The 14,073-nt window shown below is 33.6% G+C and overlaps 2 protein-coding genes across 2 annotated transcripts; one reads left to right on the top strand and one right to left on the bottom strand.

The window, feature by feature from the left end:
* The first annotated feature begins 8,494 nt into the window (after positions 1-8,494).
* Positions 8,495-9,675, top strand: LOC120129548 (thioredoxin-like 3-3). Its single transcript, XM_039147016.1, has 3 exons — positions 8,495-8,653; positions 8,742-8,767; positions 9,394-9,675. Exons 1-3 carry the CDS (start codon positions 8,507-8,509, stop codon positions 9,611-9,613), a joined length of 393 nt encoding a protein of 130 aa, XP_039002947.1. The 5' UTR covers positions 8,495-8,506; the 3' UTR covers positions 9,614-9,675.
* Positions 9,676-9,819: 144 nt separating this feature from the next.
* LOC120129547 (S-adenosylmethionine synthase 3) lies at positions 9,820-12,884 on the bottom strand. The gene is made up of 2 exons (XM_039147014.1): positions 12,761-12,884; positions 9,820-11,058 (listed from the first exon to the last, which is right to left on the bottom strand). The coding sequence occupies exon 2, from the start codon at positions 11,054-11,056 to the stop codon at positions 9,884-9,886; it is 1,173 nt and encodes a 390-aa protein (XP_039002945.1). The 5' UTR covers positions 11,057-11,058; positions 12,761-12,884; the 3' UTR covers positions 9,820-9,883.
* Between the last annotated feature and the right edge of the window lie 1,189 nt (positions 12,885-14,073).

The following is a 14,073-nucleotide window of genomic DNA, read 5'->3' as shown; positions in this document are numbered from 1 at the left end:
CAAGGCTCATGTGGCTACATGGAGCGATGAAGAAAGTTCCGATGAAGAGGAACAAGAAGTAGCTAACTTGTGCTTAATGGCATTTGGGGAAGATTCTAAGGTAACCTCTAACTCATCCAATTTTGATGATTTATCCTATGATGAGTTATTAGAGGAATATAATGGGTTGGCTTCAGATTATGAGAAATTATTTTTAAAATATAAAAATGATGTTTCAAAATTGAAAAATGAAAACAAACTCATATCCAAAACCAACAACGATCTTGAAAGTAAAATCAAATACTTGTAAATCAAACTAGAAGAGTTTGAAAAGAAAAATTTAGATTTGCAAAATTTACTTTCAAAGATCAATGATGATCATCAAAAGAAAATTGATGATCTTAAAACTTCTTTTGATAAAGTTGGAACAAAACATTTTGAAAAAGGTGGAAATTCAAAATCCAACTTTGTTAGAAAAAGTTTTAGAAACTACAATCATAGAGGTCCCTAAAGAACCTCTAATGGAAAAATCGTTAGAAGTATATGGGTTCCTAAAGAACTCATTACTACTAAAGATAAAAATATCCTACACAAATGGATACCTAAGGGGACTAGGATTTTGGAAACTAATGAATATGGACCCAAAAGAATTTGGGTACCAAAAATCAAAAGTTAATCTATGTTTGTAGGGAAAGGAGCATTGCTACAAGGCACGAGAAACAAATTCAAATTCATGGTACCTTGATAGTGGATGCTCAAGACATATGACCGGAGACAAAAGCCGGTTCATTGAGCTTAACGCCAAAAATGGAGGAGAAGTGACTTTTGGAGACAATTCAAAAGGTCACATTGAAGGTATTGGTACAATAGGTAATACCTCTTCCATACAAATTAAGAATGTTTTATATGTGAATGGATTAAAGCATAATCTATAGAGTATTAGTCAATTATGCGATAAAGGATTCAATGTCTTATTTGAAATTAATGGTTGTAAAGTCATTGACATTGCATCTAATCGGATTATGCTTGTTGGTCATAGAATAGGGAACATTTACATGGTGCATTTAGATTCTTTTGATATGACTAATTTATGCCTAGTTGCTAAAGATGAACATGATAGTTGGTTATGGCATAGGAGACTAGGACATGCTAGTATGAGTGTCTTGCAACGGCTAATTCAAGGTGATTTAGTTCGAGGGTTGCCTAAGCTTAAATTTGATAATGATAAAATCTGTGATGCTTGTGCTAAAGGAAAACAAAGCGTGTTTCTTTTAAATCCATTAATGACGTATCAACTAGTAGAGTATTACAATTGATCCATGTAGATCTTTTTGGGCCAACTAGGACTACTAGCTTGGGTGGAAAACAATATGCATTTGTCTTGGTAGATGACTATTCTAGATATACTTGGGTTCTATTTTTAAGTACTAAAGATGAAGCATTAGAACAGTTCATTACATTTTCAAAAATAATCCAAAATGAAAAGGGTTACTCTATAACTAGTGTTAGGAGTGATCATGGCACTGAATTTGAAAATCTTGGATTTATTGAATTTTGTAATTCTAATGGTATTAGTCATAATTTTTCAGCACCTAGAACCCCTCAACATAATTTTTGGGCGAAAGCCACAAATACCGCTTGTTATGTTGTAAATCGAGTAATGATTAGGCCAATTTTAAAGAAAACTCCATATGAAATTTTCAAAAATAAAAAGCCTAACATTAGTTATTTTCATCCTTTTGGATGTAAATGTTTTGTTTTAAACAACGGTAAAGAAAACCTTGGCAAATTTGATGCTAAAAGTGATGAAGGAATTTTTCTGGGTTATTCCTTAAATTCTAAAGCCTATCGTGTATTTAATAAAAGAACTTTAGTTGTAGAAGAGTCTATACATGTTGTTTTCGATGATAATCCCCTTCCGAGGAAGGATTCTTGTGTGAATGATGATGTAGGTGTTATAAATACAAATGACGTTAAACATGAAGTTGGAGAACCATCATCAAAGGAAGAAACGAAAAATGAGGAAACTCATGATCCTCTTGAGAATCCAACCATTGAAGAAAGGGAAGTATCTTATCCAAGAGAGTACAACTATGTCAAGGATGGTGAAATTATAGGTGATCCATCAAAAGGGGTAACAACTCGATCTTCTCTTAGAAATATTTGTAATTATGTTGCATTTATCTCATGCTTAGAGCCTAAGAATATTAAAGAAGCATTAAATGATGAACATTGGATTATGGCTATGCAAGAAGAGTTAAATCAATTTGAGAGAAGTAAAGTATGGACATTAGTTGAAAGGCCTAGTAATAAATCTACTGTAGGTACTAGATGGGTATTTAGGAATAAGCTTGATGAGAGTGGTAATATAGTGAGAAACAAGGCTAGACTTGTTGCTCAAGGGTATACTCAAGAAGAGGGCATAGACTATGATGAAACATACGCTCCCGTAGCTAGGATGGAAGCAATTAGAATGTTATTAGCATTTGCATGTTTCAATGAATTTAAATTATATCAAATGGATGTTAAAAGTGCATTTTTAAATGGTTTTATAAAAGAAGAAGTGTATGTGGAACAACCTCCAGGTTTTGAAGATTCAAATTTTCCGGATCATGTTTTAAAATTGACAAAAGCTCTTTATCGTTTAAGGCAAGCTCCTAGAGCTTGGTATGAAAGATTGTCAAATTTTTTTAATTGAAAAAGGTTTTTCAAAAGGGAAGGTTGACACTACATTGTTTTTTGAAGCATAAAGGTAAAGATTTATTAGTAGTTCAAATTTATGTTGATGATATAATATTTGGTTCTACTAATGATGTTCTTTGCCAAGAATTTTCTAAGCTAATGCAAAGTGAGTTTGAGATGAGCATGATGGGGGAGCTCTCATTTTTCTTGGGACTCCAAATCAAGCAAAGAAAAGATGGCATCTTCATCAATCAAGCTAAGTACGTCAAAGATATGCTCAAGAAGTTTGGACTGGAAAATGGGAAACCTCATGACACTCCAATGAGCTCTTCAACAAAGCTTGACTTAGATGAAGGAGGTAAATGTGTAAATGTCAAATTATATAGGTCAATGATTGGATCTCTACTTTATCTAACTGCAAGTAGACCGGATATTATGTTTAGTGTTTGCTTATGTGCTAGATTTCAATCATGTCCTAAGGAATCACATTTACTAGCTGTTAAGAGAATCTTTAGATACCTTAAAGACACTCATAGTCTAGGACTTTGGTATCCTAGAGACTCTAGCTTTAGCTTGCATTCTTTTTCTGATGCGGATTATGGAGGATGCAAATTAGATAGGAAAAGCACCTCCGGTACTTGCCAATTCCTTGGAAATATGCTAATTTCTTGGTTTTCAAAGAAACAAAATTGTGTTGCATTATCTACCACTGAAGCCGAATACATTTCAGCTGGTAGTTGCTGTGCACAAGTTTTATGGATGAAATAACAACTTTTTGATTATGGAATTGAAGTAGGTACCATTCCTATCAAGTGTGACAATACTAGTGCTATTTGTCTCACTAAAAATCCCATCCAACACTCTAGAACTAATCACATTGAAATAAGACATCACTTCATTAGAGACCATGTCACTAAGAAAGATGTAGTTCTAGAATTTGTTGATACTTTGCACCAATTAGCGGATATCTTTACAAAACCTTTAGACAAGGAACGATTTTGGACACTTAGGAGAGAATTAGGTTTGACCAATCTATCTTCACTGAGTGTTTAAAATAATTTTAGCACTTTTAATAATAAATGAAAAATGCTTATAATAGTAATTTTTGATTGCATTCATTGCTATTAGTTAGGGGCAGTTTATAATTCTTGATGAAAAATTAATTTTATGTTCAAATATCGTTTAAAGATTAATTGAATTGTTTGAACATGATTAATTTTTAATATATGAGTTGCCAATACCACTAGAGGAAATTAATTTAGCATTTTGGGTGTTTAAAATCGGATTTTAGCATTTTGGTGCAGAGGGAATCGACCCCCCCTTGAGGGAACCGATTCCCCCTTTGAAGGGGAACCGATTCCCCCCACAGGGGAATCGATACCCCCTGGGGTTCTGGTTATACACGGGCAGAACCCTTCAAAAACCCTCTATTTTCTTCCTTCCATCGTTTCTCACTCTCTAAGCACTCAAATCTCCATTTTTGCCTCAAATCAACGTTTTTAATCGGAATTCACTTCAAATATCATCCTCTAAACCTGTTGGAATCATAAAAAACGTGCAAACTTCATCTAATCTCACTCAAATCCGAAATCATTCAAGGTATTTTTCCAAAACTTCTATTTTATCAATTTATGAACACAGAACTAGTTTTAATTAGTTCTAGGTTGAATTTTAGATCGGGCATTGATTATTTAGTAATTAGAAACTAGATATTACAACTAATTTCATCAAAAACACAAGATTATTTCTAAATTTTCTAAATTTTCGAAATAAATTTTTTTTTTCAAATTATTGTGTTTTGATTAAATTATGTTGTTATTATGAAAACTATACATATATTGTTTCTCAAAACCATATTTTTCAAAAGTTTTTCAAAAACTTTGCCCATTAGGATTGATTTAGAGAACCTTGAAATATTGAGGACTCAATTGAGTTTTGGGATTGATTAAATTGCATACATGTGTTTTCTAAATTGCAGGTTATCAATTCTATTCTGATTTCCTAAACCATGTCCAATCCTAAACGTGCTAGGTCTTCATATAGTCGTTCACACCGTCAACCAAATCCACCTCCAAATCCTCCTTCTATTCCAATTTCTAATCCTAATCCCATTGATCCTAACTTGACTATCCAAAATTCATGTTTTAATCATCCTGGTCCTAGAAATCATCGTTTTTGGTATTATCAATATTTCGACTCTTAAAAAATCCGGGAAGAACGTATTCCTTCTCGTCAAGCTATGTTAGATATTAATTTTAAATATCGTCCTCTTTTACAAGAGTGGAAATTTGATAAAATCTTTGATCTTGAACCCATCATTTACCATCAACTTGTTCGTATTTTCTATTCTAATGTCGTTTGTGTTAAAAACCAAAATGAAACCGAAACCATAGGAATTCGTTCCTACCTCCTAGGACAATTCTTATATATTGACTCGGCTTACATAGCCAATACATTCGGATTAGATAATAATGGTATTTCAAATGAAAAACAGGTTTTAGGATCTCGTTATAAAAGAAGAGATAGTGCAAGTGTCTTAGACCTTCATGAACGTTTTCTTCATCTAATGATTTCTTGGTGGTTTCGACCATCCGGAGGTCGTTATTCTACTCTTAGAGCCTTAGATCTTTGGTGGTTACATTGTTTCGAAAACAATATTAAAATTAACCTATCTCAGATTATTTTTGCTGAAATTGTTGAAACTGTAAATCTTGTTCCTAACAAGAAACTCTGTTCATCTCTTGTTTACGGTTGCATTTTGAGTAATCTGTTTTCCAAAGCTGGGCTTAGAGTTGGTCTAGATGTTGTTTTTCCCCTTAAGAAACAAATTAATCTTCTTTCCTTAACGAGAGCGGGATGGATTAAGGATAAGGAAACCGGTGAATGGGTTCGATCTTCTGCAAATACTCCGGGAACTAGTTCTTCATAAGCTCCACCCGAAGCTGACGAAGATCTCGAGCTTGAGCAATTAATGCGAGACATCGATGAAGCCGAAGATGAGCCTGAGCAGCCCGAGGAGCAAGCACAACAAACGCATCAAATGCCTCCATATTTTCAATCCTTTATGGAGACATTCGATTTCCGATATGCTACCATGGATTCGCGCTTTACTTCTATAGAGTCCCATTTATCCACAATGGGAGCTCAACAATTAGAAATTCTTCAGGAGATGCGTGCAAACAATGAAGCAACCAATGTGCGTATTAATGACCTCACTCATGAAATGGCCGCTATGCGAGCTCGTTTTCCTCCTCCTGATCCGGATATGTGATTCTGTGCTTAAATTTAAAACTTTGAACTAAATGATTATTGCTTCAACTTTTTGGATTGTTTGATTTTTGTGACTTTGGATTTGTTTGTTTGAATTTAAATATTTTCTTTTGATGGTTTAGTTAAAATTATTGCATCATTTACATCATTATACCAATATGACCAATTTTGCCATGTCACATTAATTATGAATATTGATTATGAAACTAATGGCTAACGTTTCTCTTGCTTGTGATCTTAGCAGCTTAAAATATAATCAATTGGCTAAATGATTTCAAAACCTTGTTTAAATTCTTTAAAATTTCTTTTTGATTTAACAAAAAGGGGGAGAAGTGTTAAAGATGTTTTTAAATGATAAATGAGAGAAGTGTTAAAGTAAGGGGGAGTAAATTTCAAAACTTGATTGATTTCAAAATCTTAAAATTACTAAAATGTTTTGTTATATCAAAAAGGGGGAGATTGTTGAAAACATTTTGATATTTCGATATAACAAATTAAGTTAAATTAATTTTAAGATTTTCCAAAATGATTTTCTAAGTATATTCGATATAATTATTCGAATATCAAAACATTACTCAAAATATTTCAAAAATCATTTTTAATCCTTACTTAAGTGTAAAATTAAGTTTTAATCTTAAAACAATTTCAAAATAATCTTTCAAAGTATTTCGAACCATTTCAAAGCCAAAAATTCCAGATTGCTCAGAGGGAACCGATTCCCCCCCAAGAGGGTACCGATTCCCCCCTGAATGGTTTGGCTCCGAGATTTCCAGAATGCTCGGAGGGAACCGATTCCCCCATAGGGGGTACCGATTCCCCCTGTTCAACGGTCGAAATATTTGAATTTTACACTTAGGGAACTGATTCCCTATGAGGGGGAACCGATTCCCCCCACGCTCCAAGTTGTTTTATTAATTGTTTTCACACTAAAACGGCTATATTATCTTCATTAATTATCCCCAACGTTTAGAAGTGATTCAAGGTGTATTTAAACAAGTTCTGAAGCCCTTGATCAACAAGAAATCATAGAGAAACAAGAGAGAAAGCATCAAACATCAAGTTTGTGCAAATCAAACCAATTTTCCTTTCAATATTCATTTTGCTTTCAAGAACACCATTTGTGCTCATTTGTAATTATCTTTGAGTGTTCTTTTCTTGTTCTAGAATTGTGCAAACATCTTACCTTGTGAGGTTTTCCTTGTAAGTTTGCAAATTTGTAATCTTCTCTTTGGGAAAAGAATGTTCTCAAGAATTGGGGTATATTCTTGAGGGTATTGTAAGGTTATCTCTTTGGCCTCAAAAGAAAGAACAAATTAGTGAATTTGTTGGAAAATCCTTAGTGTGGATAGCTAAGGTAGTGGACGTAGACTTTGATTGAGAAAGTCGAACCACTCTAAATCGCTGTGCAAATCTTTTCAATTTTCTGCAAAAGCTTCCACCGAATTTTTAATTGCCAATTCACCCCCTCTTGGCTAATTCCGTCGATCGATTAACTTAACAAAATTGCTTGTGCGACTATACTCGCTTATAAATAATTAAAATTTAATTTTCTTTTCTTTAACATAAAATAAAATTAGATAAATTAGACATTTAATATTCCAACTATCACTTTTTAAGAACAATCATAAACTATTAAAATGATTGTCATATAAAATTGCTTGTGCGACTGTTCCGCTTATAAATAATTAAAATTAATTTTATTTTCTTTAACACAAAATAGAATTGGGTAAATTAGACATTTAATATTCCAACTCTCACTTTTTAAGAACAATTCTAAACTGTTAAAATGATTGTCATATAAAACTGCTTGTGTGGTTGTCCCGCTTATAAATAATTAAAATTAATTTTCTTTTCTTTAACATAAAATAAAATTGGGTAAATTAGACTTAATATTCCAACTATCACTTTTTTAAGAACCATCCTAAACCGTTAAAATGATTGTCATATAAAATTACTTGTGCAGATGTACCCACTTATAAATAATTAAAATTAATTTTCTTTTTTTAACATAAAATAGAATTGGATAAATTATACATTTAATATTTCAACTATCACTTTTTAAGAACAATCCTAAAGCGTTAAAATGATTGTTATATAAAATTGCTTGTGTGGTTGTTCCCGCTTATAAATAATTAAAATTAATTTTATTTTCTTTAACCTAAAATAGAATTGGGTAAATTAGACATTTAATATTCTAACTATCAATTTTATTTTGTTAATCATTTAATTATTTTTTGTTTCAAAATCATACTTAACATTACATCTTGGTCACGCACTGTTAAAAAATTAACGATGATATTGATGTGTCACCATAAAATAATGTTACATCATCATCAAAAAAATTTAAAAAAAATTCCATGTTAATAGTTTTGTTAAATTTTTAACGATGAATAATCAAAATAAAACTAAAATGTAATATTACATATAATTTAAAAATAAATAATAGTTGAATGAGCAAAATAGAATAAAAGTGATAGTTGAAGTGTTAAACATATAATTTACACAATAGAATAACCAGATAAATGACAGAAGGATGAGAATAACAAATATCAGGGTTAGCGAGTTGAGGAAAACCATGGGAGATTCCGGAGACAGCAGCAAGAAAGGATTTGAAGGCACAGGATTAGATCTTCCACCCAACAAGCATGGAAATTTAATCAGTGCTTCATCCGATGAAAATCTCAGCGACATTCTTCTTCGTATCAAGTCCTCCAAAACTCCCGTAAATCCTTTTCATCTCAATGGGTTTGTTTTCTAAAATTTAAACTCTTCTTACTGACTTTATTACTCTCTTCTTTATGTGCCTGCAGACTGTTATCAATTATGGAGCCTCATGGTAGGTGACGTTTTCAAGTAAGGTTTCGTCAGCATTATGCAGACAAGGTGTTTATCGAAATGTTTCTATGGGGAGTAGAACAAGGATTTGGGAGAGAAAGCAAATTTTGGAAGTGGTTTTGTTATAGAACTAGGGATGTTAACTGAGTTGAGCAACTCGAGTTCGATAAGAATCTAAACTCGGTTAAGGCTCAATTCGAGTTCACTCAACTCGAATTTGAGCTCGACTTGAGGAGGTTCAAATCAACTCGATAAGTTCGCAAGGAATTCCTAAATTTAGGATGTTGATTGCTTTACTTTTGGTATTTGATTATGTATTCGTAAAACTGTTTGTTTCAAGAATTGTTGTAATACGTTAGATTGATGTACTTGTGAATTGTTACTTTAATTGTAATATATTAATTTGGAGTATTTTATCGAGTTTAACGAGTAACATGTCAAGCACGAGTCGAACAGTTTTCGAGTCGAGTTGAGCATTATTTAACTCATAATCGACTAGCTCAATAAGTATACCTATATAAAACAGGGCTAGGAATCGAGAAAACAAAAAGAGCTCGTTGACTAATGTATAAATTAGCTGATTATCCATGCTCTTTTTTGAACTTCTTTTAACTTTTCTTGTTTCAGGTGCGGTGTTTGTAGCCAGATCCTTCCTGCATTTTGCAAGTTGAGCAACCAGTTCCCAAAGCTATCTTTCGTTTATGCAGATATCGATGAATGCCCTGAAACAACGAAGCATATTCGTTACACTCCCACATTTCATTTTTATCAAGATGGCGAAAGAGTGGATGAGATGTTCGGTGCTGGGGAAGAGCGGCTGCACGATCGTTTGTGGTTACATTCATGAAAGAATGAATTATGTTCTGTTGCTGTCTTTGAGGTAATCTAGAGTTACGATTATATCTTTTGTGAAATGGCAACAAACATACATGACTATCATTGAAAAAAGCATAGTAGCACAAATGGTGTTCATTAAGAACAAAGTTTGAATACAATAATAATAGACAATTTATATAGAGAGAAAAAAGAATCACATGTTTCTTTATTCTTATGCTGATAACAGAATCATGGCTACTATAATAATCATTTGCCGAAATTTTGATGTAACGAACCCGAGTTAGGCTTTTGGTTTAAGAGGCTTGACAATCTCCCAGGTGAAATCTGGGTCATCACGTCCAAAATGACCGTAAGCAGCGGTCTTTTGGTACCTAAACTTGCCTCCTCTCTTCAAATCGAGGTTGATAGAGATCATTCCCGGCCTGAAATCAAAGTTCTCCTTGATCAACTGCAAGATATCCTTGTCTGGGATCTTTCCTGTCTTGTATGTGTCAACGAAAACCGACAATGGTTCCGGCACACCAATTGCATAGGATACTTGCACGATACAGCGGCGAGCAAGCCCCGAGGCAACCACGCTCTTTGCTGCCTGCCTAACAATGTATGCACCACTACGGTCCACCTTTGTGGGATCCTTTCCTGAGAAGGCACCTCCACCATGAGCACCCCAGCCACCATAGGTATCGATAATGATCTTTCGGCCAGTGAGTCCTGCATCTCCATGAGGTCCACCGATAACAAACCTACCAGATGGGTTAAGGTGTAAAATGGTTTTGTCGTCGAGATACTTTGCAGGAATAACAGGCTTAATGACATGTTCTTTCAAGTCCGTAGCAATCTTATCATTGGTGACAGTCTCGTCATGTTGGGTTGAAATGAGAACCGTATGAACTCGAACAGGGACCATGGCTCCACTATCATTTCGATACTCAACAGTCACTTGGGTCTTACCATCAGGCCTCAGCCATGGACATGTCTTGTTCTTCCTCACTTCAGTCAGCTTGGCACCAAGCTTGGTTGCAAGCACATGCGTGAGTGGCATAAACTCTGGGGTTTCATCCGTGGCATAACCGAACATGTGACCCTGATCGCCAGCCCCGATTTCCTCTGGCTTCTTGGAGAGGTGGCCATGAACCCCTTGAGCAATATCAGGACTCTGTTGCTCAATGTTAACCAGAACTTTGCAGTTGTCAGCATCAAGGCCAACATCAGCTGATGTGAACCCTATACCTCTGCAAGTATCACGGACAATTTTCTCGTAGTCAACTTTGGCCTTGGTTGTGATCTCGCCGAAGACCATAACCATGTTAGTCTTGGTGCAAGTCTCACAAGCTACTTTGCTATCCGGGTCTTGTTCTAGGCATGCATCAAGTATAGCATCTGAAACTTGGTCACAAATCTTGTCGGGGTGGCCTTCGTTAACAGATTCGGAAGTGAATAGGAATGTATCCATAACTGCACTTCGAAAACATTGCAAGGCGCTGAAATTTTATGGTTGTAAAATCCAAAGGAGAAAAAACATCTGCAAATATCCTCAGCAGTTCTGAATTCAACTTAAAATTTTCACCGTATAGAAAAATTAATGCACAATTTCATCGTAAATATACTTCCGCTTTCTCAAAAGTTTATAAAAAAGTATATCATCTTCCATGTCAGAGTAGAGATGAAACATACAATTAAAATATAAAGACAATTACAAATGATTGGTACTAAAAAAGTATAAGGGTAAATTATGCATATAGTACCTAAACTATCAATTTTGATCCGTTTTAGTACCTAAACTTTCAATTTTTTCAGAACCATACCTAAAGTATAATTTTTGTTTAATTTTAGTACCCCCACCTTTAAAAACTTTATTTTTGTTTCATTTTAGTACCCATTCAAAATTTAATGTAAAGTTTTGAAAAAATTGAAAGTGTAGGTACTAAATTGGACCAAAACTAATAGTTTAGGTACTAAACACGTTAATTTTTTTACAATGGATACTAAAATGAAATAAAAACTAAACGTTAGGCATGGTTTTTAAAAATTTGAAAGTTTAAGTACTAAAATTGACCAAAATTGATAGTTTAGACACTAAATGCATAGTTTATGCAAATATAAAGATAAAGGTTTCTGCAAGAGTGGAGGCCAAGACAGAATTACATGGTGGTACATCAAATGGAGAATATACTGCTAGAACTGCCAAGTTCAAGCTAAAGGAGAAACTGAATGAGAGAATGGAGGGAGTCCAAGATATCACATGGAAATTATAGGGGGTTCTCTCATGCACAATCAAAGGTGAAGAACATTTAGAAAGCAGTGAAAAATGCCGTGGCCACAAACTTGAGTTTGGTCAAAAGAAGAATCAGAACTGATCCAAAGTGTCCAATGTGTGAGAGACACAATGAATCCATTGAACATGTCATTCTTCATTGTGATAAAGGCTTAAGTGGTACTGAAAGGAATAAATTGATAACTATATCCCATGCTTGCCGGACAATATGGAAAGAGAGTAGCAGAGTGGCGGCAGATGATTGATGGCCAGAATGGAAGAAGGTTCTGAGAATAGGAATTTGCAGCTCTGCTGAGAGAAATCAAGAGAGGGTTTGTGCAAAGTAAACAGTAATGATAATGACTGTATAATTGGAGATTAGTTCCAATGAAAAAGGAAAGAGATGATATGAGTCACTACACTGAGGAATTGGTGCTTAAGAAGATTGCCAGAACAGCTAACAAAGCTGCAAATTAGATTGCAAAACAATTCAGAAAGGTATGAGCCTACTAAATTGGGTGAAACAACAGGTCTGTATGGTTCTTGCATAAAAAATTGCACCATTTTTTCTCAGGAAAGCAGAAAAGCACAGTAATCAGAAACAACAATTCAACATTAACGCCTCTAAAATTTTATAAGTTCACCCTTGGCTACAACTTTTATTGATTAATCAATCTCATCTTGAAATGCCCCACAAATCCTATAAACGTAAACAGATTCATTGAAATTAAATTTATAAACAATAACCTAATTCTCAAAAGAAATGAATCCAGTTCCATTTACAATTAGACAGAAGACCTTAATAATAATCAAATCGATCTATTCTAAACATGAAAAAGAATGCAGTGGCAAATCCAAATACAAAATTTAAAATATAAGAACAAGAGAGAAAACGGAGGCTACCTGATATGAGATCTGAAACAGGAGAAAATGAGATTGAAACTCCAAACAGGGAATTGAATTAAAGGGGGGAAATGGGGTTTTATTTATAGGACCGAAATTCGAGTCATTTGACTCGCTCGATTTCCCGCTCTTCTCGGTGTTTGGCTCTTCCTCTGCTTTTCTCCACCCGGATGCACTACTTCCTGCTTCTCCTCACAATATTTTCAAGGGTAAACTACACATTTAGTACCTAATTTATTAGTTTTGATCCATTTTAGTACCTAAACTTTCAATTTTTTTAAACTCATACCTAGTATTTAGTTTTTGTTTCATTTTAGTACATTGACATTAAAAACTTAACGCGTTTAGTACCTAAACTATCAGCTTTGATCCTTTTTAACACCTAAACTTTTGATTTTTTTTCAAAACTTAATGTTAAATTTTTAACGGGTACTAAAATAAAATAAAAACTACTTTAAGTATGATTTTAAAAAATTGAAAGTTTAAGTACTAAAATGGACTAAAATTAATTGTGTAGATACTAAATATGTAATTTACCCTATTTTCAAAAAATCTTGATCGTAACGGTTTTGACCAGATTAGAATGGGAAAATGGAGGGTAAAGATGAGCCGCTCTACGGATTGGATATAAGATCATTGTTTATAAATATAGGATAAACAACCTATTTAGTCATTTTAATTATTTTTTAAAATTAAACTTAATATTACATTTCGATTTTATTTCGGTCATATGCCATTAAAAAATAAATAAAATTGTTAATGTAATATTTTCATTTTTTAAATAATGATGTGACATTATCTTGTAGCAACATATTAGTATTATCGTTAAATTTATATGGTAAAAGATTAAAACATAACTAAAATATAACATTAGATATGATTTTTAAAAGAAATGAAGTGATCAAAATAAAACCCCGTAAATAAGCGAGCGAACTTCTTCGAATTCATAGTCTGTTGAACTGATTTGAATAAATCCAACTTCAAACAAATGGCTTTCAATTTCAGCTATTAACATTAGGTTTAAGTTGGCAGGTATTATTTGTCGACAGTAGTTTTCGTCCGAGTGACATTTATTATATACGTTATTATATATAATAATAATATTATATTATAAATATTATTATTTATATAGCCCGAAGGCCCAGTTACAAAGTAAGGCACACAGGCCCGATTACAAAGCAAATCACAGGCCCGGTTACAACCAAACTCGAGCCCGATTCAGATACAAGCCCAGGCCCATCCAAGTTAACTTTAACAGGCCTGTGAGAAACCCATCAGCAGTTAGGGTTTCTCACATACAGTCCCAGCCGCCA

Source organism: Hibiscus syriacus, unplaced genomic scaffold, assembly GCF_006381635.1.
Source record: "Hibiscus syriacus cultivar Baekdansim isolate YM2019G1 unplaced genomic scaffold, ASM638163v2 tig00110503_pilon, whole genome shotgun sequence".
NCBI lineage: Eukaryota > Viridiplantae > Streptophyta > Magnoliopsida > Malvales > Malvaceae > Hibiscus > Hibiscus syriacus.
This window is presented reverse-complemented; position numbering and strand designations above follow the sequence as displayed.

Excerpts from the sequence above, each read along its gene's own strand:
- LOC120129548 (XM_039147016.1), top strand. The coding sequence starts at position 8,507 with ATGGGAGATTCCGGAGACAGCAGCAAGAAAGGATTTGAAGGCACAGGA. Across the intron at positions 8,654-8,741 it reads TCAAGTCCTCCAAAACTCCC|ACTGTTATCAATTATGGAGC; the intron begins GTAAATCCTTTT and ends ATGTGCCTGCAG. Across the intron at positions 8,768-9,393 it reads ATCAATTATGGAGCCTCATG|GTGCGGTGTTTGTAGCCAGA; the intron begins GTAGGTGACGTT and ends TTCTTGTTTCAG.
- LOC120129547 (XM_039147014.1), bottom strand. The coding sequence starts at position 11,056 with ATGGATACATTCCTATTCACTTCCGAATCTGTTAACGAAGGCCACCCC.